The sequence below is a fragment of the Chaetodon trifascialis genome, chromosome 6 (genome assembly GCF_039877785.1).
Source record: "Chaetodon trifascialis isolate fChaTrf1 chromosome 6, fChaTrf1.hap1, whole genome shotgun sequence".
In the NCBI taxonomy this organism is placed as follows: Eukaryota; Metazoa; Chordata; class Actinopteri; order Chaetodontiformes; family Chaetodontidae; genus Chaetodon; species Chaetodon trifascialis.
The window spans coordinates 14963209-14988429 of NC_092061.1; the positions used below are offsets into that span (position 1 = coordinate 14963209).

Sequence of the window (25221 nt, forward strand, 5' to 3'; positions counted from 1 at the left end):
CCACCAATAAAACTACAAGCCCTAGTTAAGACTGTCCCTGCAGGGCTGCCGTACTGCGGCTTGCTAGCGCCAGCTGCCGCTGCTTGCTTGTTTCCTCTGCTTGCTGAATTGAGCTCGTTTGATGTAGGGTAAACATGTCTGTAATGGGAGGTGGTACGAGAGGGTTTTATTTTAACACAGTCCTGTCGCTGGCACGCTCTTTAGCTGTTCACCGTCCCGCACCCGTCGAAAAGGTGAGGAAGGAGAAAACCGAGTGAGCTCCAAAAGTCACATTTGTAATAATTAGCTACATTAGTAACGTTAAACGTTAAGCAACAGGGTTGCTCAGGGTGTAGCTGCGCTTCCGCACAGTCCATATCTTCTTTTGATCACTGACTCGGCAGCCAGGCTACCATTTGACAGGTGTGTCCGCGTCTGTAGTTATGAATCAGTGAAGCTGGGTCTGTTCGACAGTTTTCCCTGTAATAGAGGAAGAGAGCATTGCAGAAGAAAGTGGCGTCGCTGCTTGTGTGGTGCCTGTTACTGCATCACACAGCAGAGTCCGGCTTGATCGGCACTGCAGTCAAACAGGTTTACACAGTGAGGACCGAGAGACGATGCACAAGGCTTCACAGTGTGTTCATAGACAGTGAATAACCTGTTGCAAAGATGATGAAATCTAAATTAAACAGGTTGTTTCGGCCAAAACAGGAAGTTTGGAAAAAGAGCTGCGTTGCGCAAAGTAATTGTTAGATTTGATGGATCAGATAAAATGAACAGAAACATATCGAGGCAATCATCAATACATTGCCATATCGGTTATATAATGTTCCGTTTCAGTGTGTTTTTGTGGGAGTGACCAGTTTTGAGCTCTCGTGTCTTGCACCATATCAAATATTCTAAATACCAATGATGGCATTATTATAGTGAGTAGCAGCGTCATTTTGTTGTGGTTCCCTCCTGGATGGCAACTTACAGTGAACTTTATTGATCTTCAGTAGGGAAACAGAAACGACAAGAACAGAATACAGACAAATAGAAACAAAAAAAAAAAATCCAGCTTAGAAAGGTATAAAAAGTGTTCTGATCAGTGTGCATAAATGTAACGTATTTGTAAAACCAGTAGTGCAGTTTCCTGATATTCCTCCCATGAGTCTAGTAAAGATCAAAACTCAATGCTGGAACATGCAGTCTCGCTCCAGCAGGTATTTTCATATAATCCCTGCAACACTAGACAGTTAAATCTAAATGTGTTATGTTTTCTAATGCAGTAACTACATGCACACGGCTGTTTTGTTCTCCTTCAGGTCCAGAAGCTACAATGTATGTGTCCAGTGGAGGTCCGAGGGGTGTTCACCCTAGATGTTCGTCGCAGAGATGCAGTTATTGCGCTGGCTGTGTTTCTGGTGGAATCTGGCTTACAGGTGGGTGGTGATCAGTCAAAAATGGAGCTGCAGAGCCTTTTTAACACAGTGGGTGCATTTCAGATTAGGTCTTTAAGATGGTTGTTAAAAGATCCAGTGGATTTAAGATCCAAACAGCCCATGAGTTTATTACATACAGATGCAGTGGCGTGATAAATTTACAAATTATTAGTATTTTGATATTAGTACTATTAGACCGCTTTTTGCTGCCAGCCTCTCGCAGGACTCCACACATATCGCCATGATAAGCTTATTCTCATAATCTGATTAAACTGGCGATTAGACATGCAGCTGGCCATGTAAGCCTCTAACCTCATCACACTGAGACGCAGTGTGGAAGCCTCCCAAACATCTGATTAAGTAGAGACAGTAGCTTCACCTCTCAGTGTGACAGAAATGCTTGATATAATTTCTTTATTCCAGATTTCAACAATTGCTCATATTTTTGATTGGCTGGTGCTTCTTAGGCAAACAGAAGTGCTGCTCTGTGCCCACAAGTGCATTTGTTTGTGGTGTGTAATGATTTGCTTTACTCTGGCAGCACAAAGACATACTTGTTTCCTACTTGCTGAGCCTATTGAGAGGGCTACCACGGGTCCAATGGATCGAAGAGAGCTCGGGAAAGAAAGGAAAGGGTAAGAATAATCCTCTTATTTTGTATTACAATGGCCTCTTTTTACTTGCTCTAACAGTGTAGTATGTAATGTTTTCGTCATTCTTACTCATTTTCAATCGTCCACAAAATGCCTTGAGACAGCAGTTTCCACTCATTTGTCTATTCCACTTGTTGAACAGTTTTCACTGCTGGATTGCGTTTTCATCTTTTGATGTAATCTGCTTATCATTCTTTTTCTTGTTCTTCAGAATTTCTCCCAGTTGCAGAAAACTTCAGTTTCTGTCTAGTGACTCTTTTGGCAGATGTGGCTCAGAGAGACCCAGACTCCCGCCAAGAGGTCAGCTGAAAAAGTGGTGATAATGAATCATTCTTAGGTTAGGGTGCGTTGCAGTGAAATGCTAAGTTTTGTTTCTACTGTGTCCCCTCCAGATCTTGAACACTATAATGGAGGTCATGCAGACATTGCAGGATATGTGCCAAACACCTGATAATCATGACAAAGGTATACACACACACACACACACACACACACACACACACACACACACACACACACACACACACACACACACACATACACACAAAGGCAACAAACTGTGCAACACCAGTCCTTCAAAAGGCTTCATAGATGCTCTCTTTTCTCTAGTCTACCTGTGCAGGTATATTGTTCCCACCCTGCTCGGCATGACTCGAGCATTTGGCCGCTACAGCAACACGGACGAGGCCCTGCTGTCCAAGTTGTTCCCCAAAGACTCGCCCCAGGCCCGCTGCGTCACAGAGGAAACAGAGGGAGTGCGCCGCAGGTCCTTCAATGACTTTCGTTCTATCCTGCCATCCTCACTGCTTACAGTGTGCCAGAGTGACACTCTACGCAGAAGCACTGGGGCCAACCTGGACCCTTCTGCACAGGTGCGTGTATGTTGTTATAGAGCTCGTCTGACAACTCAGGACAATTAGAGGTGACCGCAGAGCTCTAATAATCTTAAACCCTGATTCCAACAAAAATGGGATGCTGTGTAAAATGTGAATGTTACCAATGAACCTGTTTACCTGTGGAGGGTTCCAAACAGGTGTTTTTTAATTTGGTTTAATTCATTTTCAATGACTTTGTTATGTTTGATTGGAGGTTAAAGAAATGTTCTGTAATGTGCTGTCTCACAGGGCTGTAATGATCCCGGAGGCCACTCACCCTGCTCTCCTACAGCCCCTGGCCTGCATTACTTTGAAGGTAGAACTCTTTTGATGTAAACCTGGATTCTGTCAACCAATTCTAGCTTATTATTGTCAGCCATCAACATTATGTAACAGCTAGGTACTTGCATATTGCTTATCTGTGCTTGCATGTATTCTGAATGAATGATTGGGGCTTGCATATCTCACATGCTGTATTAATCCAGTAATGCACCCAGTAAAGGTGATTTAAGCTGGGTGAAACATTTCTTGCTTGGTAGCAAATACTACCTTTTGCCTTAAAGCCGTAATTCTCCACAGCTTGGATGCACACTGGTCTTGTCTTTATACAAGTGCTCAGTCATGACACACTTTTCTTATCATGAAGGTAGCGACTAGTCTGTGGTGTGTCACCATTCTGCACTAATGATCAACAGTCACATACTAAGAAATCCATTATAGACACAGATATTAAGCTCACCATTGGCAGTAATGTCCTATCCTTATTTTATGCCATTTAGATGCTACCCATTGCACCCTGAAGGAGACGTTGTCACATGTTGTTAATGTCCTCTGGTCTCTTCATTCCAGGTGCCTACCTCCCAGACAGCAGCGCAGTAGATCCTGACTACTATTTTTCCACAGTCAGCTCCAGTTTCTCAGTGTCTCCTCTCTTCTTGGGAGCAGGAGAAAACGAGGTGGAGGTGCCTGTTGATCTGCTCCGACAGCTCCTTGGCATGGTACATTAGCCGCTGCCTGTTTTTCTCAAGATACTGCCTCTTCAGTCTCCTGTTCTGTAAACCTACAGTGTACTGCATCACCAGTGGTTGTGCGTATTTTTGATTTACAGGTGAAGAAGTTTGTTTCCGACTCTTTTTTGAAAACTCTGGACGCCACAATGACAGAAGTTACAGAGGTAAACATAATAACCACTGTCAGTAATTCTAAATAGTAAATTTAAAGTAAAATTTTCAGTTGAATAATCTTCTCTATCGTTGTCTCTTCTGTTTTGTTGTTAAGTCTAATCCTGGAATCAACCTCTGTTACAAAACCTTCAGTGACCCTCTCTATGTGTGTGTGTTCAAAATGCTGCGGGACACACTGTACTACATGAAAGGTAAAGGGTTAGAAATAGCTTATTTATAATGCGCCGCACAGCCCTGCACGTATTGTTGTATTTTGTAGTCTATTAAATTGACTTTTCATACTGTCTTCATGTTGCTTAGCCTTGCAGCCTGCATTTGTACGGGAAGTGCACGACTTTGTACTGGAACAGTTTAGCAGCAGTCAATCAGAGCTGCAGCGGGTACTTCATGACACAGGGGGGTTGCCGGGGGAACAGAGCCCCCTCAAGCTTCGTTGCCAAGCCAACGCTGCCTGCGTGGACCTCATGGTGTGGGCCGTCAAAGATGAGCAAGGTAATCAATCGCAGCAGAGCGTGAGCAGAGCAGCGTGTTCAGATGTGGTCATCAGAGGAATACTGGATGTGTTTCATTTGTTCTGGCTGCATCATGTTTCCCTCCCTGTGTCTTTTTTCCAGGAGCCGAGAATCTGTGCACCAAGCTGTCAGAGAAGCTGCAGTCGAAAACTTCCAGTAAAGTCATCATTGCTCACATGCCCCTGCTCATCTGTTGCCTGCAGGTATAAGAGCACTAAGACATGTGCTCAAATACGAGCAAATCGCTGTACAAGGCAGTAGATTGTAGGACTTTATGGTTCTGAAGCTGATTCAGGCGTGTAGCGTGTCATAAATTTCTGTTATTTAATGGATATCAATTTTTCATTTCCTCTGATTGTCTCCGTTTTAGGGCTTGGGTCGTCTGTGTGAGAGGTTTCCAGTAGTTGCTCACTCTGCCACAACCTCTCTCAGGGATTTCCTGGTGGTTCCTTCCCCTGTTCTTATAAAACTCTACAAGTATCACAGCCAGTACAGTACAGGTACAGATATTCACCTATTTATTTTATTTGAAAGGGAGCATATGTGATACTAAACACAAATGTTATTATTGGATGTATTGTGTCAGAGTTATCTTAAAGCAAATTTTCATCTTCAGCCCCTGATTGAAAGTAGTGTGAAATATGAGAAAAAGACGTTTTGAAATGTAACATTTAACCAATCAAAATTGACATGTCCACCAGGAACCTTCTTATTCCAAGCACAGCACCAATGATCCGAACCAAAAGTAAATGGGACAACAGTGCCGATGATACAGTGACAGATATACATCAATAACAGTGTCATTGTCACATTCGGCTCTCATCCACTATTGATCTGAACAGAGTGCTCGCTGATGAACTCCTACATATGACTTTTCTGTGTTGTCCTCCACAGTGCACTGCTTTTGTGTTGACGTTTCTGTCTTTGTGCTGTTGCCACTCTTCTTTTTTTTAAGGCACAGGAGAAATTAGGATAAATGTGACCAATGAGCACTCTCAGTCGACCTTCAACCTCCTGTCGAACAGGAAAGACCAGCCGTCCATGTACGAGCAGCTCAGAGACATCTCTATTGACAACATATGCAGGTGAGACACAGACACTTGGCACAGGTGAGATCATAAAATGATATTTTTTAATCTCTCGTTGTTCATATTTGTGTGTATTTCTTATTGCTCAGATGTCTGAAAGCTGGTCTAACCATGGACCAAGTGATCGTGGAGGCCTTTCTGGCCAGTCTGTCCAACCGACTATACATTTCACAGGAGAATGACAAGTGAGCAGATTTTCCTGGTTGGGATAAAAGCTACATTGTGCTTTGAATTCAGTCTGAATATTTTCATGTCCTTGACACAGATGAAGAGCTACTCTAAAAATAAAACTTGTCTTTCTGCCAGGGATGCCCATCTGATCCCAGATCACACCATTCGAGCACTGGGCCACATCGCAGTGGCTCTGAGAGACACTCCTAAAGTCATGGAGCACATCCTACAAATCCTTCAACAGAAGTTCTGCCAGCCTATATCACAGCTGGACGTCCTCATCATCGACCAGCTTGGCTGCATGGTCATTACAGGAAATGTGAGTTCAAAGACACAATGATAGCACATTTTTAGAGTATTTTCACACATTTAGGCTGGAAAGGGATATTAGGCCAGTACATAACCACGGGGGATCATTCAAAAGCGTAAAAGCTAGAGAGGGGATACACGTTTATTTGATAGGAACAGTGTTATGTAAGACTGATTTTTTTTTTCCTGCTGCTTAAATAGAAGCTTTGTAACCTGTTTTTCTTAACCCAGAGGGGTTGGCATGCTGTAATTACTGGACACCTACTGGCTGCTGTTTACTTGCTCAGTGCACTGTGCATAAAGAATAGGTTCCAGTATGTAGTTCACACCCCACTGGAGTGTAATGGGGCGTTTTTGACAGCCCGTGTACCCAGAATGTGATACATTACAATTAACAAAGGACTGGAAAAGGATCTGACCGGATACAACAGATACAGCTCACTTACAAAATGCTTTCCTCAGTGCTGATACAGGTCTTGCACATTTGCTCATCTTATCCCTAATAATGGGATTTTTGATTGGGAAAATTGTAAATGTTATGAGTAGTAAGTAAGAAGATTATTATCCAACAAATATGACAAAAATAAATCATTTTATTTTGAGTTTAACTATTGGTGCCTGCACAGTCTTAGTCCTGTCTGTCTGTCTTGCAGCAATACATCTATCAGGAGGTGTGGAACCTGTTCCAGCAGATCAGTGTGAAGGCCAGTTCAGTGGTCTACTCTGCTACCAAAGACTACAGAGATCACGGCTACAGGTCTGCTCTCATCCTATTCACAGACCACTACCAGTTGCACCAGGGCACTATAGTAGTGAGTATGACTGTGTTTAACTGTTCCCTCCATCTGTGCTCTTTTTCCCCCACAAGGCACTGCTCTCTGGCAGTGATAAATGCTCTGGCCAACATTGCAGCCAACCTGCAGGGGGAGCAACTCGTGGACGAACTGATGGTGAACCTTTTAGAGCTGTTTGTCCAACTGGGCCTAGAAGGAAAGAGAGCCAGTGAGAGGGCCTCGGACAAGGGACCGGCACTTAAGGTACACGCTTAAATGCATGAACGTCTATACACAACAGAAAATTGAAAACAGCAATGTTGAATCACTGGTCTTGGCTCTTTATCTCCCGTAGGCATCAAGTAGCGCCGGAAATCTTGGAGTCCTCATACCAGTGATTGCTGTGGTGAGTGTGTGATGTCTGCACAAACTGCTGCCCCCTTTGAGACGTTTTCCATTAATTGAAGACAAGAATTTCTGTTTGAAAACTGCCCAGGATTAAATGATGTGCAGGAGTATGTGAGTGCTTCAGGTGAATCTGAGCGGTTAGTTAGCATTTAACTCAATCAACAAATATTTACCCTGTTAGCTGCAGTACAAACATCTGTGTCACCGGTTCACTGCTGAATATTATGTTATGTATTTGTAGTGCTGCAATTGTATTTCTGTTGTCAGTTGAATTTATGATCATTAGAATTATGTAATTATAATTAATAGTAATACGATAGATAAGATAACTTTTTTATTAAGGCACTCCCTTTATAAAAGTAATGATATAATTTTTTGTCACAGAAATTCTTGTCTTATAGTGTCATACATCATTTTATTCTCCCCGTCCTTGTCTTATTTGTGTTCCTGTTGGCCCTCTGCAATTAATACAGTATGGCGTTAGGTAATGACAGTTATATAATGACAGTTTTTTGAGAACATTTCTCCACTAGCCTCATTGCAGAAGATAAAACATTAACAGACAGATAACAAGCATTCACTGAGTCACTGAGTCACTTGACAGACTTGCACCCTTTAGAGAAATGTGAAGGAGAAGTTAATATGTTCAGTCAGACTACATACACATAAAGACTCTTGATGTTACTCCTACATAATATACTAATAGAAATAAGAACACCTCAGCTATTAAAAGCAGATTAAAATGGGGGCTTTTTTAGGGTATAGTTTAGCTGTTTGAACGGGCTTTTTGGTCAAGTTTAGGTCTGTGAAGGATTGACCACCCGGCCCATGAACACAAGGCAGTCTGTGCGGTGCTCGTAGATGAGGAAGAGGAAGGGATGGTCCACAGTGAAGCGGATCTGAGAGGAGAGGGGCATGAAGCCCACTTGGGTCAAAGCAGCAGCCTCTGTGCCCTCTTCATTCACAGTGATGGTTCCCTGGTGCTTCAGCTGGGGAGGAAGATCAGAAGGCTTCTATTATTTTGACATAGTGTGGAAGGATTATTGATTGCAGTTGGTAAGGTGTCCAGGTGAGTGGGTGACCTTCTCTTTTGTTTTGACGTTTGCCTTTAGTATTAGTCATGATTTCCCAGTGAAATCACGACTGATTTAGTATTACTCACCCAGTTCATGGCCACCTTTTCAGAGGTCATATCAGAGAAATCTCCACTCTCCTGGAACAAGTCGGTGAGGCCCATCTCCTTCAAATTTTCAATCAGGTCGTAGTTCTGCTCCAGTTTAAACCGAGGCAGCACCACCTCTCGCGTTCTGGAGGGAGGCACAGAAAAGTTACCTCATGGCATAGCTTTTAAATCTCCAAACATTTTCAGCATGTCAAGCCATTGACTCTAAAGGAAAATGTCAATACATATTATTTTCAGGTTGCTTTCTCAGCTATACATCAGTTTGTTGGGAGAGTGCTGCTGACCTGTTAGTCATGTTTTTGAGCCACTTGTTGACAACAGTGGGAGAGATCTCCTGCTCCAAAGTCCTCATGCCAGTGATCTTCCTCGGCAAAGCGATCAGCATGCTGATGTTTCCTGTGTATGGGAGCTGAACATAAGAAAGTTTGCATGATTGTTATGCAGCTCAGTTGATTTGTTTATGGATCGGTGTGTGTGTTTAGCAAACAGTTGTTGAAGAAGTTTGCCGCTCAGTTACAATTTCAAATCAGTGTAAGGCCGCTCACCTGTAGGATGTCACACTCCAGTTCATGATCGGCAGCAGCCAGGTAGTTCCCCTTGTTGGTCATCATTGGCACGCGCACATTTGTTTTTTCGTTAACTCGGAAGTTGCGATAGTGAGTCATTTCTTTGGGAAATTTCTGTTCCCATGTACCTGTTCATACAAACAAATGAGGAGTCATATGTTTACTTTTCAATTCAAATAACCAAACAAAGCAGCTGTGTGCTGCAATTTTACTTCAATTGAAATAATGTGTGTGTGTGTCCCTGTTTCACTCACCTTTGAAGTACAGGTAGTTGAGCAGCATCAGCACCATATTTGGGTCGACACTCTTGAGCGGTTCCCTGATCAGCCCTTTGGTCAGTTTTAGGATACGACGGTTGGCCTTGTCCAGGAAGGTGGGGTCCCTGAAATCCACTGACTGCGGCTCTGCAAAATAATAAGCCTTCGTTTCTGCACGGAAGGCGTCTTTCACTGAGACATCCTTCTTCACGTAGACGTCATTTACAGAGCGTAGCGTGTAACCAAAGTTCCTCCTGAAGAGCCTGTGCGTCAGCTTCCTGAACAGCTTGTGCACTGTTGTGTTGTCATAGTGATGGCTGGCATTGACAAACTCGGCGAATCCCAGAGCTTTGTAGATCTGATCGTGAGTTCCAGGTCCCGCTCCTAAAGACATCATCCCCATAGCGATGGAGATGCCGGCAGGTGCTAGCAGGATGTTGTCACTCTGGTTGACGTCGTTACGAAGACTTCGATAGAGGTTAAAACCGAAATGAGCGTTAACAATGTTGATGCGTTGGAGGCGAGTCCGACCGTGGAACAGTCGCAGGAGTCTGGCACGGCGAATCTTTGGGTCAGAGGGTTCGGCAAAGATGTCGATGTCAGGTGCTGGTGTGGCAATCTCATCTATCTCATCCCCCTCACTGAAAAATACCATAAACTCATCATCCAGCCGTTCAAAAGTAGAATCACTCTTTATAGGAAACTGATTGTTTTTAGCATTGTTTATATACACTTTTATACATAGAAATATTCCCAATAATAAATAGGGAAAATCTCGGTATAAGACTTGTCGGCACCAAGTTAATGATAATTCACTTCTTTTGCTTTATTACACACAGCTTTACGTCTCAACTTCTTTCCTCAACATTTCATTTTTGGTATAACCCACCTTAAGTAACAACAGTTCATACTCACATGTAGTCGTCACTGCCCGCAGCCAGAATCTTATCAAAATCAATATAATCTTCATCCTCAAAGCCATCAAAAACTAGGTCATTTGTGACTGTGTTTTCTTTGTGGTACTCCAGGGGAATGGCCTCTATGTCCACTGTCCCCTCTTCAAAGCCTCTGGGGTCTGGTTTAGGGTCACTGAAGTGAGAGCTGAGGTCTTTGATGCCAGCCAGGGATGAACTGACCATCAGACAGGCCACAGACATGACAGTGATGACCCACATCCTGAAGGCTGTGGAGGAGGGAATAGACATTTAGTACGGCCTAGTTCATAATCTGATCAACATTTAGCAAACTTGATTAAATTACATTTTAATTAATCTGTAGGAACAAAATCACGTTATCACTGGCTACAAATACAAAGGACTTTATGTAAAATTCCCTTAGTAGCAGTCTGTAAAGGGTCTTACCTTCACTGTGTGCTGGCGGGAAGTGCTGTGTTGCTTCTGTTTGTAGGACTAAGAGCAAAGAATTGAATACAAAACTGAACTTTGATGTGGGCTCCTCCTGAACAAATAGACCAGATCAAACAGAGCAGAAAGCACTGTGATTGACTGAAAGCTTTAACTCTTCACAATTCAGCTTATCTGTTAAGAAGATATAATGCTAATTAACTATTAGAGGGCTAATAGTGTGGTAGGAGGTATTTTGCAGTTGCTTGTTTACATTGTTTGTCTGTATTTTATTGAGTGTGCAGCATATCCAGGAAGAATGTAGCTATTTGTATTTGAAGGAGTTTGTATTTTAGCATTCCTTTAGAATCACTTTTGACTGATTTGCTGTACTTTTTTCACCCTTCTTCTGTCTGTTTTTCTAATTCACAGTTGACCAGGCGGCTTCCACCAATCAAAGAGGCCAAGCCCCGGCTGCAGAAGCTGTTCAGGGACTTTTGGTTGTACTCTGTGGTCATGGGTTTTGCTGTGGAAGGATCAGGTATGAACTGATGTTAGTCATGTTTAGGAGAAAGCTCTGCAATTCTGCACTAGATCACATGAAATGAGTGGGAGTTGGTATTTAAAGGTACTCTCCCTGATTTTGTTTTAGCGGCCAGTAGCATCCCCAAGTCACACAGTGATTTATTTCACACCAAATGGGGAAATAGAAATGTTTTACGTGAGAGAGAAGGGTTCATTAAATTAGCATGCCAGCATCAGTGTCAGTTATTGCAGTCCTGTGCATTTCTGGATACATGTTTTGTCCTTTCAGGGCTTTGGCCAGAGGAGTGGTATGAAGGTGTGTGTGAGATTGCCACCAAGTCTCCTCTTCTCACCTTCCCCAGCGGAGAACCTCTTCGCTCCGAACTGCAGTACAACTCTGCCCTGAAAAATGATACAGTCACGCCGGTACAGCATTCGCAGTCTACACTTTTGTCTTGCAGGGTTGTTAAAATACTTTTGAAAACAGAAACACCAAGACTAACTTTTAAATTGTCAATTTCTGTCCTCCAGGCCGAGTTGAGTGAGCTGCGGGCAACCATCAGCAATCTCCTCGACCCGCCTCCCGAAGGATCTGCCCTCATTAACAAGCTCGACTTTGCCATGTCCACGTACCTGCTGTCAGTCTACAGACTAGAATACATGAGGTCAGCTTCATTACACTTTACACTGTCACATTTTTGTATACTGTGAGGTCAGATTATGGAGATTTGTAATATCACTCTTTCAGGATGCTGCGATCCAATGATCCTGACAGGTTCCAGGTCATGTTTCGATACTTTGAAGACAAAGCCATCCAGAAAGACAAATCCGGTGAGGACTTTACACTCGCTACACCTGCTGCCACTCTTATTACTCATTTGATGTTATTAATTTTCTTCAAATTCTCTTTTTTCATGTTCAAAGGTATGATGCAGTGCATTATTTGTGTTGGCGATAAGGTGTTCGACGTCTTCCTCCAGATGATGGCAGAGAAGGTAGGTAGCGTGGTTTCTCAAAGGCTTGAGCGTCTTATTGACCGTACATTTTATTTTTTAGTCTCAGTGAATAACAATCAAAATGTTTTTCTCATTTGTTTTAGCCCAAGACCAAAGAGCACGAGGAGGAGTTGGAGCGACATGCTCAATTCTTACTGGTCAACTTCAACCACACACACAAGAGGATCCGCAGAGTGGCGGACAAATACCTCTCTGGTTTGGCTGAGACGTGAGTGTCATTAATCCGAGAACCTTGTCTCCCGTCATGATATATACAATATGAATCCTATTTCTCATGTGGTTTACCTTTACCAGGTTCCCCCATCTGCTGTGGAGCGGCCGTGTGTTAAAGACCATGTTGGACATCCTGCAGACGCTCTCTCTGTCACTAAGTGCTGTAAGTGTCAGTGCAGAGCAGAGGTGAACAACACAGTGCTAGGTTGTTGGTTTGAATCCCTAGAATAGAAAACAGTGGGTAGGAAATGAAATTCTCTTCTGGTGCAGCTTTTAGTTGACCTCAAGTGTTGATTAAACAAAAGCAGAGTGGAATTATTCTTGCTTGGAGTGTTATGAAACTCCAGGGAAGAGTTATGAGCTTCAGTTGTAACAAATGATGTCTCTGTTCATTTAGGACATCCACAAGGATCAGCCATACTATGACATCCCAGACACCCCTTACAGGATCACTGTTCCTGACACATATGAGGCCCGTGAGGTGAGTTTGAACTGTTATTACACTTCTCACCACTAGAGGACAGCAGACTGTTAGTTTTGAAGACACCGGAGCCTTGTACTGTGTTCACTTAGCTCTTTTTGAATTGTTTGATCCCTTTATCAGATAAATGATCCTTTGTGATGTTTTTATGGTGATGACATAATTTGTTCAACTTACTTAGCCCCTTACATTCATATGTACCATCTCAGCTTAATCTCAACCCTTTGTGTTGGGATACATTTTATTCAAATTGTCCAGGATTCCTTCTGTATTTTGTAAATATTCCTCGTGTCCTTGTAGAGCATAGTGAAGGACTTTGCTGCTCGCTGTGGTGAGATCCTGAGAGAAGCTATGAAATGGGCCCCTTCAGTCACAAAGTCCCACCTACAGGTGAGTTTCCTTACCTTTTTATTTCCTCAGAGGTCTTTGATCAGAAAGAGTTTAAGAGAGGGTCAACACACACTCAATTAAAAGGGTAAATTTAATTTTAGCGACAGCTTCCACTTAATTCTGAAAAATATCATAAAAGTGGCTTTGCTCTAAAGTAAATTATTGATGGTCTTTGTTGCTGAAGACCCCAAATTACTTATCGAGTTTAGGTTTTTAAGGGAAATCATTGTGTATTTTAACTACAAATTATATCAGTCATTGTTGTTCCATTGCTGCTTCTCTTTTGCCCTTTTCTCTCTTTTTGTTCATTCTGATATCTCACCTTTGTGCTGTGTCTCATGCAGGAGTACCTGAACAAGCACCAGAACTGGGTGTCAGGACTGTCGCAGCACACTGGGCTGGCCATGGCCACAGAGAGCATACTGCACTTAGCAGGCTACAACAGACAGAGTACTACACTTGGCGTGAGTCACACACGCATGCGGGCATCCCTGCATGTTTGCACAAAACCGTTTTCCTCAGATTTAAGGCTGGTTGAATTTAGACAAAAGTACACTTCCCAAATTATAGGTGAGATCATAATCTGAGCTACTGAAACATTGTTTAGAGACACATTATCAAAAAAACAAACAACCACACGAGCACAGTGTCTGTCTGGACCGACTAAACAATGAGGACGACACAGGAAGTGACAAATGCCGTGTCACTTCCTGAGGCATCAAGAACAAGACGCAGCGCTTTTGTAAGATCCTTGGAACATATTGCAAACTTAAAAACCAACATGTGGTTGCTACTGTTTGCCTCACAGGCTTGTTGATTTGATGCTTATTAACATTTGTCAACATTAATGGCTTTTTGGTTTAACACACGCGCCATTTAGTTGCTTTGTCAAAGCCTTTACTGTTGTGTTAACACTGAGCAGAAGTGTCTCATATCCTTGGTGCACATATGTGTTTTATTATATGTTTTAATCTGTCTGTACTGTGTTCTGTAGTTCTGTAAACACTGAGAGTTCAGTTGTTTACAGTACTGTTTGTCTCTGTGTGCATGCTTACTTGTCTGTGTGACATTACTTTGCTTGCTCTGCATTTCCTATGTGTTCTTGGGCTTGCATTGTGCTGTATCTGTCTTTTCATTTGCTTCATTTGTTGTATTTTGTCTTTATTAAACTGCATCGAACTGCGTACCTGGTTGCTTGGCTGGTTTACGGATTTGCTGGTTACCTGGTTACTTACCTGCAATGGACGGGTGGGTTGGTTGGCTGGCTGGTTGCCCATTTGGCTAACTGGTTGTGCTGGTGCTGTCCTCCACCATGTGGCCAACCATAGGCTGCTTTCCCTCAGGTTGGTCTGAACACTAAATATAAAGAGACAGAGCTCAGGCATGATACATTCAGTATAACCAGAAGTAAAACAGTGCAGCTACGTGTCCTGCTTTCCTAGTTCTTGACTGCGTGGCCCTGAGTGGTCCCTAAACTGTGTTTTCCATTAGACCACCCAGCTGACCGAGAGACCAGCATGTGTGAAAAAGGACTACTCCAACTTCATGGCATCACTCAACCTTCGCAACCGCTACACTGGAGAGGTGAAGTCACACTATGATAACAGCGCTGTGACGTTCTGCGACTGTCTACATCCTGTGTGATTCATAGCTGTCTGTTTATGTGCCGTCCAGGTGGCTGGTATGATTCAGTTCTCAGAGGCGACTCACAGCCAGTCAGACCTCAACAAGCTTATGATCCATCAGATGACCAGTGCTCTGGACAGAAAAGACCCAGAGGCCTTCACCCAGGCCATGTTCAAGATGGCTGCTCTGCTTATTACTACCAAAAGTGCGCAGCTCTGCCTAATTTGAATCCATATGTGAGGTCTTTCAGCAATAGTGGCTGTTGTTTGTTGTTCTAATTGTATGTTAATTTTTCCATATGCTGCCTTTCAGACTGCGATCCTCTACTCCTGCACCATCTGTGTTGGTCTCCTCTGAAGATGTTTACAGAACACGGCATGGAAACTGCCATCGCCTGCTGGGAATGGCTCCTGGCTGCACACAACGGGGTGGAAGTGCCAGTGTGTATATTTATCACTTTTCATGAAATCGTGTAAATGATTTGTTACACTGGCGTGTTGTTTGTTTCGAGATGCATTGTAGAAATGATTCATTTTTATCTTCTCTTTTCCGTCTGCCTAGTTTATGCGTGAGATGGCAGGAGCTTGGCAGATGACGGTAGAGCTGAAGATGGGTTTGTTTTCGATGGCTAAGGTGGAGGCCGGCCCTCTGGCTGTCTCAGAGGAGAGTCAACCTGCACCCTGTGCACCTGACGTCATCCCGCACTTCCTCTGGATTGAGGTGAGTGACACGCAGACGTAGATGATATATCTTTATATCTTATATCTTTAATTTTGATGTATTTTTCATAAAATTGAATTAAGCTCATTACATTAAGAGTAAAAGGGCTGCAAGCTATCACCTCGTTTTTCCTTCTCTCTCTCTCCCTCCAGTTTCTGGTGCAGAGGTTTGAGATAGCCAAATACAGCAGCGCTGACCAGGTGGAGATTTTCACCGCCATTTTGCAGAGATCTCTGTCCCTGAGCGTCGGAGGGCCCAAAAGCAGCCTGAATCGTCACGTTGCTGCCATTGGACCAAGATTCAGGTGCCATGTTTATTATTACAAAAGCAAATTGGTTTAACCTTACATGCCCTAATAGTCAGCAATGAGAAACACTGAATCCTAAACTTAGTAAGCCTAATCTGTTATCACTTTCCTTTTTTTAGACTGCTGACTCTGGGTCTGACTCTCCTGCATGCTGATGTTGTGACAAATGCCACCATCAGAAATGTGCTTCGAGAAAAGATCTATTCCACAGCTTTTGACTACTTCAGGTAGAGAAAATCAGTGTTTTGTTGGCTAAAAGGAAAAGTCTTTTAGTGTGATTTTAAATCCGCCTCTCTCTAATCTCTTTGCTCTGTCTCTCGTCTCTGTCTCTGTGCAGTGTCATGCCAAAATTTCCCACTCAGACAGATAAGAGGCTGAGAGAAGACATCAGTATAATGATCAAGTTCTATGCCAGTCTGCAATCTGATAAGAAGTATCTGGCTGCCAGCCAGCTGGTTCCCCCAGGTACAGGACGGAGAAAACAGTGGCCTAATCTGTCAATGATAAGAACTGAATTAGCACCATCACACAGCATGACAGTTCACACTTTATATAGGGGTTAGATTTTCCTTTTGTGTGATTGTGAATTTCTATCCTTTTTTTAACTTAATTGCATTTTATTACCTCTGTAATTTGAGGCAGATTTGGTCATGTGTAATCCATAGTATGAAGACCAAACCTGTCCAGAGACCCAAGTATCTAATCTGTGTGTTAACTGGAGCTGAAAATGTATTACATCGACCTTTTACCATACACACAGGGGTATTGCAGTAGTTATACCACCTGGGCTTTTTTGTTTGTGTTGAAGGCCCAGGTTACAGATTAACCATGAAGTTGGTATCTTAGCCTTACGTTTCAATGCTCTTGATAGACAAATAATTGATTTGAAGGCTGTATTAATGATAGATTTCTTTTGTATAGATCCCCAGGACATGTCGGTGAACAGCCTGTCTGTCGTGGCAGTGACGGATAGCCGGAGCAGTCTTGATGCAGCTGTTGGCCAGAGGCAGCAGGTGACTCAGGGATGGATCAACACCTACCCTCTGTCCTCCGGGATGTCCACCATATCCAAGAAATCAGGTACAACACACACAGGATGATAAACGTAAATGAGCTATGCTGGAGTGCGCCATGTGCTGCAAAGATAGTGAAACATAACCTCAACCTGCTTTATAGATGAGGTCTCCAGTTATACAATATTTCCTGTATCTTACTGTATTACTGTTGTATTGCTGTTTCAGGACTGTCTAAAAAAAGCAACAGAGGCTCCCAGCTGCACAAGTACTACATGAAACGCCGGACTCTTTTACTGGCTTTACTGGTATTTAGGTTTTCTCGCCCACTGTACATTTTCACAACTCTGTGGTAATAAAGAAAGTAACATCTAGTTATTACAGTTCTACATCTATACTTGACACCTCACTGGGCAAATCTGATGAGTCCCATTCCCTGTATGTCTTTGTCCAGGCCAGCGAGATTGAGCGGCTGACGATATGGTACAACCCGTTGTCCACTCAGGAGCTTGCTATTGCTACTGAACAGTCTGTGGAGACCAGCATCGCCAACTGGAGGTCCAAATACATTAGTCTGACAGAGAAACAGTGGAAGGACAATGTCAACCTGGCCTGGAGCATAGCACCTTACCTCGCCCTGCAGCTGCCTGCAAGGTACGCAGAGAAAGTTGACAGTGTAGATTTTGTCTTACCACATCAAAAATATGAAAATCTTCAATAATAGTGCCAGTAAGGAAGTTTACAAAGCCAGAATCTGTCACTTTGTGCACATTTAACTTTGGTTGCAACACGAAGGAATTGAATGATGCTTCAAGTTTATGAAATAATGGACGCAGTGTTTTCATTCATTGGACAAGCAGCTATTCAGCTTGGTTAATTGTTTTTCAGATTTAAAAACACAGAGGCTATCGTCTCTGAAGTGACTCGTCTAGTGCGGATGGATCCAGCGGCTGTGTGTGACGTTCCAGAAGCGGTCAAGGTGAGGTCCTCTGCCTGCCATCACAAATGAACAGGGTGGCTGTCGTGTCCGCCATTCTTTTGGTTTCATTCATGCTGCTTGTGTCCTGATCACAGGAGCAAGGACAAACGTACGCCAAGTGGATTTAAGTATTCTATCAGTGTGTTTTGAGTGGAGGTTGGACCCGACAGTTAAGAAACTAGACATGGTAGCTTCCAACATGTATAGACACATTGTGGAGTTTGATTGGTGGTTTTGGAGTTCCCTCTGCTGTGTTTCCTTGAAGTAGCTGCAAAAGTTAAACAAACTAAAAAGTTTTGGTTTGGAAGTTGTTTTGCTTTCAAGTGGCCATATTCTCACTCGGGATGTGGTGGTGTTATTGAAGTTATCCCTTTTCCCTCCAGCTTCCTCTTCATGTAATTCTGCCTGACTGAGCTCTTAATGAGCCACGTACCTGTCTATGGAAGAAGCAGGGGGGGCAGAGAACAACCTTCCCTGAAGGCCACTATAATCTAACAGATGATCCTCCTTGACATCTCACAGTTGTTTATCCCAGGCACTTCAGCAGCTAATGAACACAGATTCCTCTCGAGGCTAGTTAGCACACCATCAGTCTTGGGGTCATAACCTTACATCAGATTGCTGTCATATTTTGTGCAGAGATATGGATCTTGTGATACATGCTGCACATAGAGTAGTACCTAAGTACTCATGTGGATGTTGACTGAGTTGGGGTTTTTTCACATATATCTCAGTTTTCTTTCATTTCTTGTCTTCAGTTCCTGGTGACATGGCACACCATTGACGCAGACTCTCCAGAGCTCAGTCACATCTTGTGCTGGGCTCCGGCAGATCCCCCAACTGGACTGTCCTATTTCTCCTCCCTGTACCCTCCCCACCCCCTCACAGCCCAGTACGGGGTCAAAGTGCTCCGTTCCTTTCCTCCGGTAGGGTCACATACAGCACAAGCATTTGTTTTTGCTCTCTGTACATTATATGTTGGAGATTCATTTGAACACAATGATACAGTTATGACATTTCTTTTTCTTTTCTTATTGGTAAAATATTTTTTTCCATTCTTTCTAGGATGCCATTTTGTTTTACATTCCTCAGATTGTTCAAGCACTTCGATACGACAAGGTAAATATCAGATGTCCTGAGTCAACAATTGCATTTAAAGGCCACATATCTTCGGATTATTAAAGGTGGAAGAAATGGAAGATGATATTCATAAGTATATTCTTACTGATATATAATACTTAGTAGTAGTGCTGTCAATCGATCAAAATATTTAATCGCGATTAATCTCATGAATTTCATAGTTAACTCGCGATTAATCGCAAATTAATCACACATTTTCATCTATTCTAAATGTCCCTTGAATTATTATTTTAATACTGTTATCAACATGGAAAAGTGGATAGGCTTTCTTTGTGCAAATGCTTTTTATTGAAAACAACAACGTGTAGTGTATTTATATTTCACACTAACATTCTCACTTTGAGCAGTCATTCACATTTTAATGAATCAAATCTCACACAACACTGTCAATAAACAGATGACAAGAAAATAAATACTTAACACGTTACAAAAAATGTTACAAAAATGCCCCTTCAACAACCCTTTGCAAGGGATCAAAACAGGGTGATACAAGATAAAGTTACAAAGTGCACATCATTGTAAACTAGGACTCAGCCTATAGTGCGGTTAAACCATGGCTTAAACTTTCCTTTCTTAAGTTTCCATTGAACATAACAGCATCCATATGCCTCTGTCCAAAGTCATCCATTGTCGCCTGGTTTTGACAAGGAGGCAGCGGAGAATTCACATTCGCTGTGTGTCACACCGACAATACACACAGATAACTTTGGTCTTGTCAGTCGACCCATCTGGCAGCTTTTTGAAACTAAACTTTCCATTCAGAATCTTGTTCACATCTATTTCGGCGTTTTGTGCTTGACATCCACTCAAACTAGTAGCCTACTCTTTTACAGCTAGCGAGCAGACAAGACCAAACAAGTGCGTGGGACGTGCCTATTGTTTTGTTTTCGGTACAATCTGATCCTGTAGTTTACTAGCAGCGGCCACAGCTTATAAAAAACTACAAGTTCACGAGGTCACAAAGAGCGTTAATCTAGCGATTAAAAAAAATGACGTGTTTAAATTGATTTGCGTTAACGCGTTAATAACGTGATATACGTCTGTATATCACCTGAAAATAAAAATCATGTAGAATGGGCCCTTTATATCTGCAGGGGGAGAAGGTAGGAACCCAGGAATTGTTCCTGGCTTAGAAGCCAATTTGATATAGTGGCCAAACCTGTAATTACAACGTCATGTGATGCACAAGGGCCCGAAAGGGCTTTTTCCCATAGACATGGTGGATACATTTTTTGAGCACAAATCCGTCCAAGATGAAAAATTTCACAATCAGAATTTGATCCATTCAGTCTGACAACATTTGGAAAATCTGAGTTTCATTCCCATTCAAGTCAGCAGAGGTCTTTAAACTGGAAGTTAGCCAGCTCGGCCAGCGGAGGTCGAAATGCAACCTCACTGCTAGATGCCTCTAAATCCTACACTGCTCCTTTAAATGTTCAGGACGTCTTTTTCTTTCTTTCCTGTTACAACCTCATGTAGATGGGTTACGTGAGAGAGTACATCCTGTGGGCCGCTCAGAAGTCTCAGCTTCTGGCTCACCAGTTCATCTGGAACATGAAGACCAACATATTCCTGGACGAGGAAGGAAACCAGAAAGACCGTGAGATATTCCTTCTCACTATCTCTTTCTGACTCGACACATGCACATCACGCCGCAACACAACCTGTGAACATACAAATGTAAAACACTACGGTCTTGTCTCTCCGTGCAGCTGACATAGGTGAGCTGCTGGAGCAGATGGTGGAGGAGATCACCGGCTCTCTGTCTGGCCCAGCCAAAGACTTCTACCAGAGAGAGTTTGACTTCTTCAACAAGATCACCAATGTGTCGGCCATTATTAAGTATGAACACACTTTTATTGTTTCTGACTTTCTTTGGCATGCTTTAGGCCATCCATTACAGTAGCATATCCTTTCCATTACTGCTGCACCTTTTTCCAAAGTTACAGAACATTTTAGATATATTATAAACACAGCTCTGCTGCAGTTCATCCAAAATATGTTTATGAAGTGATAACAACTTTCCCCCCGTGCCGAAATGTTTTGTTCTTTTCTCTGTTTCGTACCACCAGAGACGTACTCTCTAAATCCCTTTGTTGTTCATTTACTTGGCTATTATTTGTTGTAATGTCTCTCTGATTAAGCACCAGTCTGGAAGACACTATGCTGTGCGCATGAATACCTGTCTACCAGTGTGTACACTTCGCAGCTGATGTGTAGAGTTCTGACAGCTCCCATTATTGCTGCCTGGAGCAGAGAGTGTTTTGTCAGCCCACTAGAAGCGCACAGAATTCCCCCCAGCCCTCATTACAGCACTAATTGCAACTGTCCAGGGGAGAAACTTGTACTGTCCCCTGGTTTCCACTCTCTCTTACTTTCCACCCCGGTGACTCCCCTCTGTGAATAACAGTCGAGCCCGACTGTCACTTGTGCTCTGGAGTCATTCAGCGAGATACCCATGCATACTATTCTCAGTACAGTCAGACATAGGTGTGGAAACTCTGTGTTTAAGTTGCTTTTGTTTGTCTTCATTAGACCTTTTCCCAAAGGGGAGGAGAGGAAGAGGGCTTGCCTGGAAGCCATGTCACAGATCAAAGTCCAACCTGGCTGTTATCTTCCCAGTAACCCAGAGGCCATAGTTTTGGATATAGACTACAAGTCTGGGACCCCCATGCAGAGGTGGGCCTCAAAACCATCTTCTGCAATGCTCATAACATTTACCAGAATTCACAAAGAAATGTGACGGCTTCTCTGAACTTTTTTCAAAAGCATGTTTGTATCCCTCTCTGTCTCTGTTTAGTGCTGCCAAAGCTCCCTACCTGGCCAAGTTCAAAGTTAGGAGGTGTGGAGTCAGTGAGCTGGAAAAAGAAGGTACTGCTAATGTTAAATGAGCCCAAAGTAGATCTCATATTTCTCAAATGTTGGCACAGGCAAACAGTGTGTCATGACATCTTCCCCGCAGGCCTGCAGTGTCGCTCAGATTCTGTAGATGAATCGAAGAGTGAAGAAGAGGCCGACAGGATCTACTGGCAGGCAGCCATCTTTAAAGTGGGAGACGACTGCAGACAGGTCTCATTTTCACACTGCTATCTGCCCTCCACTTCCTGATATGTTCCCTTGATGTGACTTTATTTTGCTGAATTCCTTCACTTTGTCATTTCGTCCTCGTTGCACACAGGACATGCTGGCTCTTCAGATCATCAGCCTGTTTAAGAACATCTTCCAGCTGGTCGGCCTGGATCTCTATGTGTTTCCTTACAGGGTGGTGGCCACAGCCCCGGGAGTGAGTTCAAATGAAATTTTTCATATGTTCCTCTGTCTTACTTCCCAACAGGAACACTTCTACAATGTTCAAAACAGATATTTCACTAAGATGATGAAACCGCACGTCTAACTTTCCCCTGTAATCAAACCGCTTCTCATTCTTCCTGTTTTGACGTGTCGCCACAGTGTGGAGTCATCGAGTGCATCCCAGACTGCAAGTCTCGTGACCAGCTGGGCCGACAGACAGACTTCGGCATGTACGACTACTTCAGGAACCAGTATGGAGATGAATCCACGCTAGCATTCCAGAAAGTAAATGCCAAACTTCACAGCCTTGTACAGGCTTTTTCATCATCACTCATTTACACCATCATATTTCTCAGTGCTCAGTTTAATCTTATATTCCTTCCAACACCTGTCTTCTCAGGCGCGGTACAACTTCATCCGCAGCATGGCAGCTTACAGCTTGCTGCTCTTCCTGCTGCAGATAAAAGACAGACACAACGGCAACATCATGCTGGACAGCCAGGGCCACCTCATCCATATCGGTGTGTATTGTGGGCATTTCCTCATTCCTTCAAATATTATGTTGCCAATAGATCCACCAAAATCTTATACAGTGGTCCTTTAACTTTGTCAGAGTGTATCTGAACCTTGGACTTTTTGGAATTTTTCAGACCATTTTTGAGAGAATCTTTGAATTATAACCCTTTGTAATTCATTAGATTTGTATTGTTAGTGCCAGACATTGTCTTCATGCTGCAAAATGATACTGGAGCATTCAATTAGAAATCCTGTGTGTGTGTTTGTGTGTGTGTGTGTGTGTGTGTGTGTGTGTGTGTGTGTGTGTGTGTGTGTGTGTGTGTGTGTGTGTGTGTGTGTGTGTGTGTGTGTGTGTGTGTGTGTGTCCAGACTTCGGCTTCATGTTTGAAAGTTCTCCTGGCGGGAACCTCGGCTGGGAGCCAGACATCAAGCTAACCGATGAGATGGTGATGATCATGGGTGGCAAGATGGAGGCGACGCCTTTCAAGTGGTTCATGGAGATGTGTGTCAGGGGATACCTGGCTGTCAGGTGAGTATGCACAAGTGCTAAAGCAAATGTTCACAGCACTTTGAAGATGGCTAACGTGTAACATTAACACAAGTTCCTCTGGTGGATCAGGCCCTACATGGACGGTGTGGTCTCCTTAGTGACACTCATGCTGGACACGGGTCTCCCCTGCTTCCGAGGACAGACCATCAAATTGCTCAAGTGAGTCAGGCGTGTGTCTGCATGTGTTAGCCAATGTGAAGGAGAATAAGCAGTTTGAATGTCATTTGCTGTCTCTTTCGTCACCTCTAGGCAGCGGTTCAACCCTGGTTTGAGTGAGAAAGATGCAGCTTCCTTCATCATCAAAGTCATTCAGAACTGCTTCCTCAGCAACAGGTCAGTACGAAACCCAAACAGTTTACATAGAAAACATTAAATTCTTGTTCATGTTGCCCATTATTTACAACTGCTCTTTTTTGACTTGCAGGAGTAGAACCTACGACATGATCCAGTATTACCAAAATCAGATCCCATACTAAACATGTGTACCTGAGCATGTGCATATATTGGCTGGTACATGGTCCGTGCGTGCGTGAGTTTGCGTGTGTGCCTTTGTTGATGTACACCGTTGAAGATTGTGGCTCATTGTTTCTGCTGAGTGTTGGATGTCATCCTTTGTGTTCGCTTTAGCTTCTCGTTTCCTCTCAAAGCATACTTTCTTTATATTAATTGTCTGTTCCTTTATTTATTATGTTACATTGACATCAATGTAGTTATTAATTATTATTGTACTACTGCACTAGCATCTTGACTTCTGTGCACTTAGAGAAAAAAAAACTCTTGGTAATCTGCACGCTCAGTAAATACTCAGTGAGAGTCTGTGCCAATTTTAAATGATTCGTAATGTTCGTGAATGTGGATTCTTAAAGCTGTTGATTTTAGATGGGGTTTGAAATGTAATTGGATACTTGAAGTAGCTGTAGTAGACCGGTTTCATTTCTGACCAACGTGGCCTCTTCTGTCATCTCATACTTGACTGTACTACTGTGCTTCTCTTTCTAAAGGACCAGTCAGATTTCTTTGATCTGTAGCATGGTACTCGTCTTGTATTTTACAGTGACGTCTGACTGTATAGACATGGGTTGCACTGTCTATATTTATGGGTTTCCGTATTTGCAGTTACCTCGGGAGAAACAAGGCACACAAGTTCTGGGAAACACTGGGGCTGAGTTTTGTATATTTAGCGTTGCCAAAGGGGAGGGAAGATGATGCACATAAATCAAACTTTTCTATTATTTATGAATGAAATTAAGGCACAGCTTGAATGTTGGGCAGTTGCATGAAGTTATGCGTTAACTACCATGTAGCCTGTGTACGATGTGGCTTGTGGTGAAAGTTATTTTCGTAATCCAAAGTGCTGTGCCCCATGTCCATATGGCTTAAGCCTTTATGTAATGTTACTGATTGTAAAGATTTTGCCTCTCTTTGTATATTTATATCCATGACCCATTTTCTGTCTCCTTTTCTATCTTCATGCCTTTTGAATGAGAATGCATAAGATATGAAATCAAATAAAGATCTATGAACTTAAAGAAACTGTCTTAGTCTTTCTTGTGGTCTTAATTTTGAAAAAAAAAAAAAAAAAAGTTCCTTCCTTACTAGAGGGTGTTACACTTCATGGCACAGGGGTACAGGCCTGTTTAAATGCCTGACACTGGCAATGGGAGCCTAATTTGATCTATTGATAGTGTGGTCCAAAAATGTATCATTTAAAAAGGGTATTAGTTATATA

The 25221-nt window shown here is 42.9% G+C and overlaps 2 protein-coding genes across 2 annotated transcripts; one reads left to right on the forward strand and one right to left on the reverse strand.

Moving 5' to 3' along the window:
* The first annotated feature begins 75 nt into the window (after nt 1-75).
* On the forward strand, nt 76-25019 carry pi4kab (phosphatidylinositol 4-kinase, catalytic, alpha b). Its single transcript, XM_070963743.1, has 54 exons — nt 76-233; nt 1287-1403; nt 1945-2038; nt 2268-2356; nt 2449-2521; nt 2666-2928; nt 3181-3247; nt 3781-3929; nt 4040-4105; nt 4210-4306; nt 4416-4607; nt 4730-4830; nt 4998-5127; nt 5583-5712; nt 5805-5900; nt 6022-6205; nt 6849-6952; nt 7064-7232; nt 7324-7374; nt 11158-11266; nt 11540-11676; nt 11782-11915; nt 11999-12081; nt 12175-12245; nt 12350-12474; nt 12561-12642; nt 12877-12960; nt 13261-13350; nt 13695-13814; nt 14842-14934; nt 15025-15181; nt 15289-15416; nt 15538-15696; nt 15849-16000; nt 16123-16230; nt 16341-16468; nt 16925-17083; nt 17245-17324; nt 17471-17670; nt 17905-17995; nt 18754-18921; nt 19061-19114; nt 20615-20735; nt 20848-20977; nt 21671-21814; nt 21936-22006; nt 22098-22204; nt 22314-22418; nt 22586-22711; nt 22827-22947; nt 23312-23471; nt 23562-23651; nt 23742-23825; nt 23917-25019. The coding sequence occupies exons 1-54, from the start codon at nt 135-137 to the stop codon at nt 23966-23968; spliced, it is 6294 nt and encodes a 2097-aa protein (XP_070819844.1). The 5' UTR covers nt 76-134; the 3' UTR covers nt 23969-25019.
* On the reverse strand, nt 7815-10557 carry serpind1 (serpin peptidase inhibitor, clade D (heparin cofactor), member 1). The gene is made up of 6 exons (XM_070965009.1): nt 10298-10557; nt 9380-10023; nt 9105-9253; nt 8844-8968; nt 8539-8683; nt 7815-8365 (listed from the first exon to the last, which is right to left on the reverse strand). Exons 1-6 carry the CDS (start codon nt 10555-10557, stop codon nt 8174-8176), a joined length of 1515 nt encoding a protein of 504 aa, XP_070821110.1. The 3' UTR covers nt 7815-8173.
* Nucleotides 25020-25221: the final 202 nt, after the last annotated feature.

Bases quoted from the DNA above. Each gene is read 5' to 3' on its own strand.
- pi4kab (XM_070963743.1), top strand. From the start codon at position 135: ATGTCTGTAATGGGAGGTGGTACGAGAGGGTTTTATTTTAACACAGTC. The intron at 20,736-20,847 runs GTGAGATATTCC...CTCTCCGTGCAG, and splicing joins GGAAGGAAACCAGAAAGACC to CTGACATAGGTGAGCTGCTG. The intron at 22,205-22,313 runs GTCTCATTTTCA...CGTTGCACACAG, and splicing joins TGGGAGACGACTGCAGACAG to GACATGCTGGCTCTTCAGAT.
- serpind1 (XM_070965009.1), bottom strand. From the start codon at position 10,557: ATGTGGGTCATCACTGTCATGTCTGTGGCCTGTCTGATGGTCAGTTCA. The intron at 8,969-9,104 runs GTGAGCGGCCTT...TCTTATGTTCAG, and splicing joins TGGAGTGTGACATCCTACAG to CTCCCATACACAGGAAACAT. The intron at 8,684-8,843 runs GTCAGCAGCACT...GCCTCCCTCCAG, and splicing joins CTCAAAAACATGACTAACAG to AACGCGAGAGGTGGTGCTGC.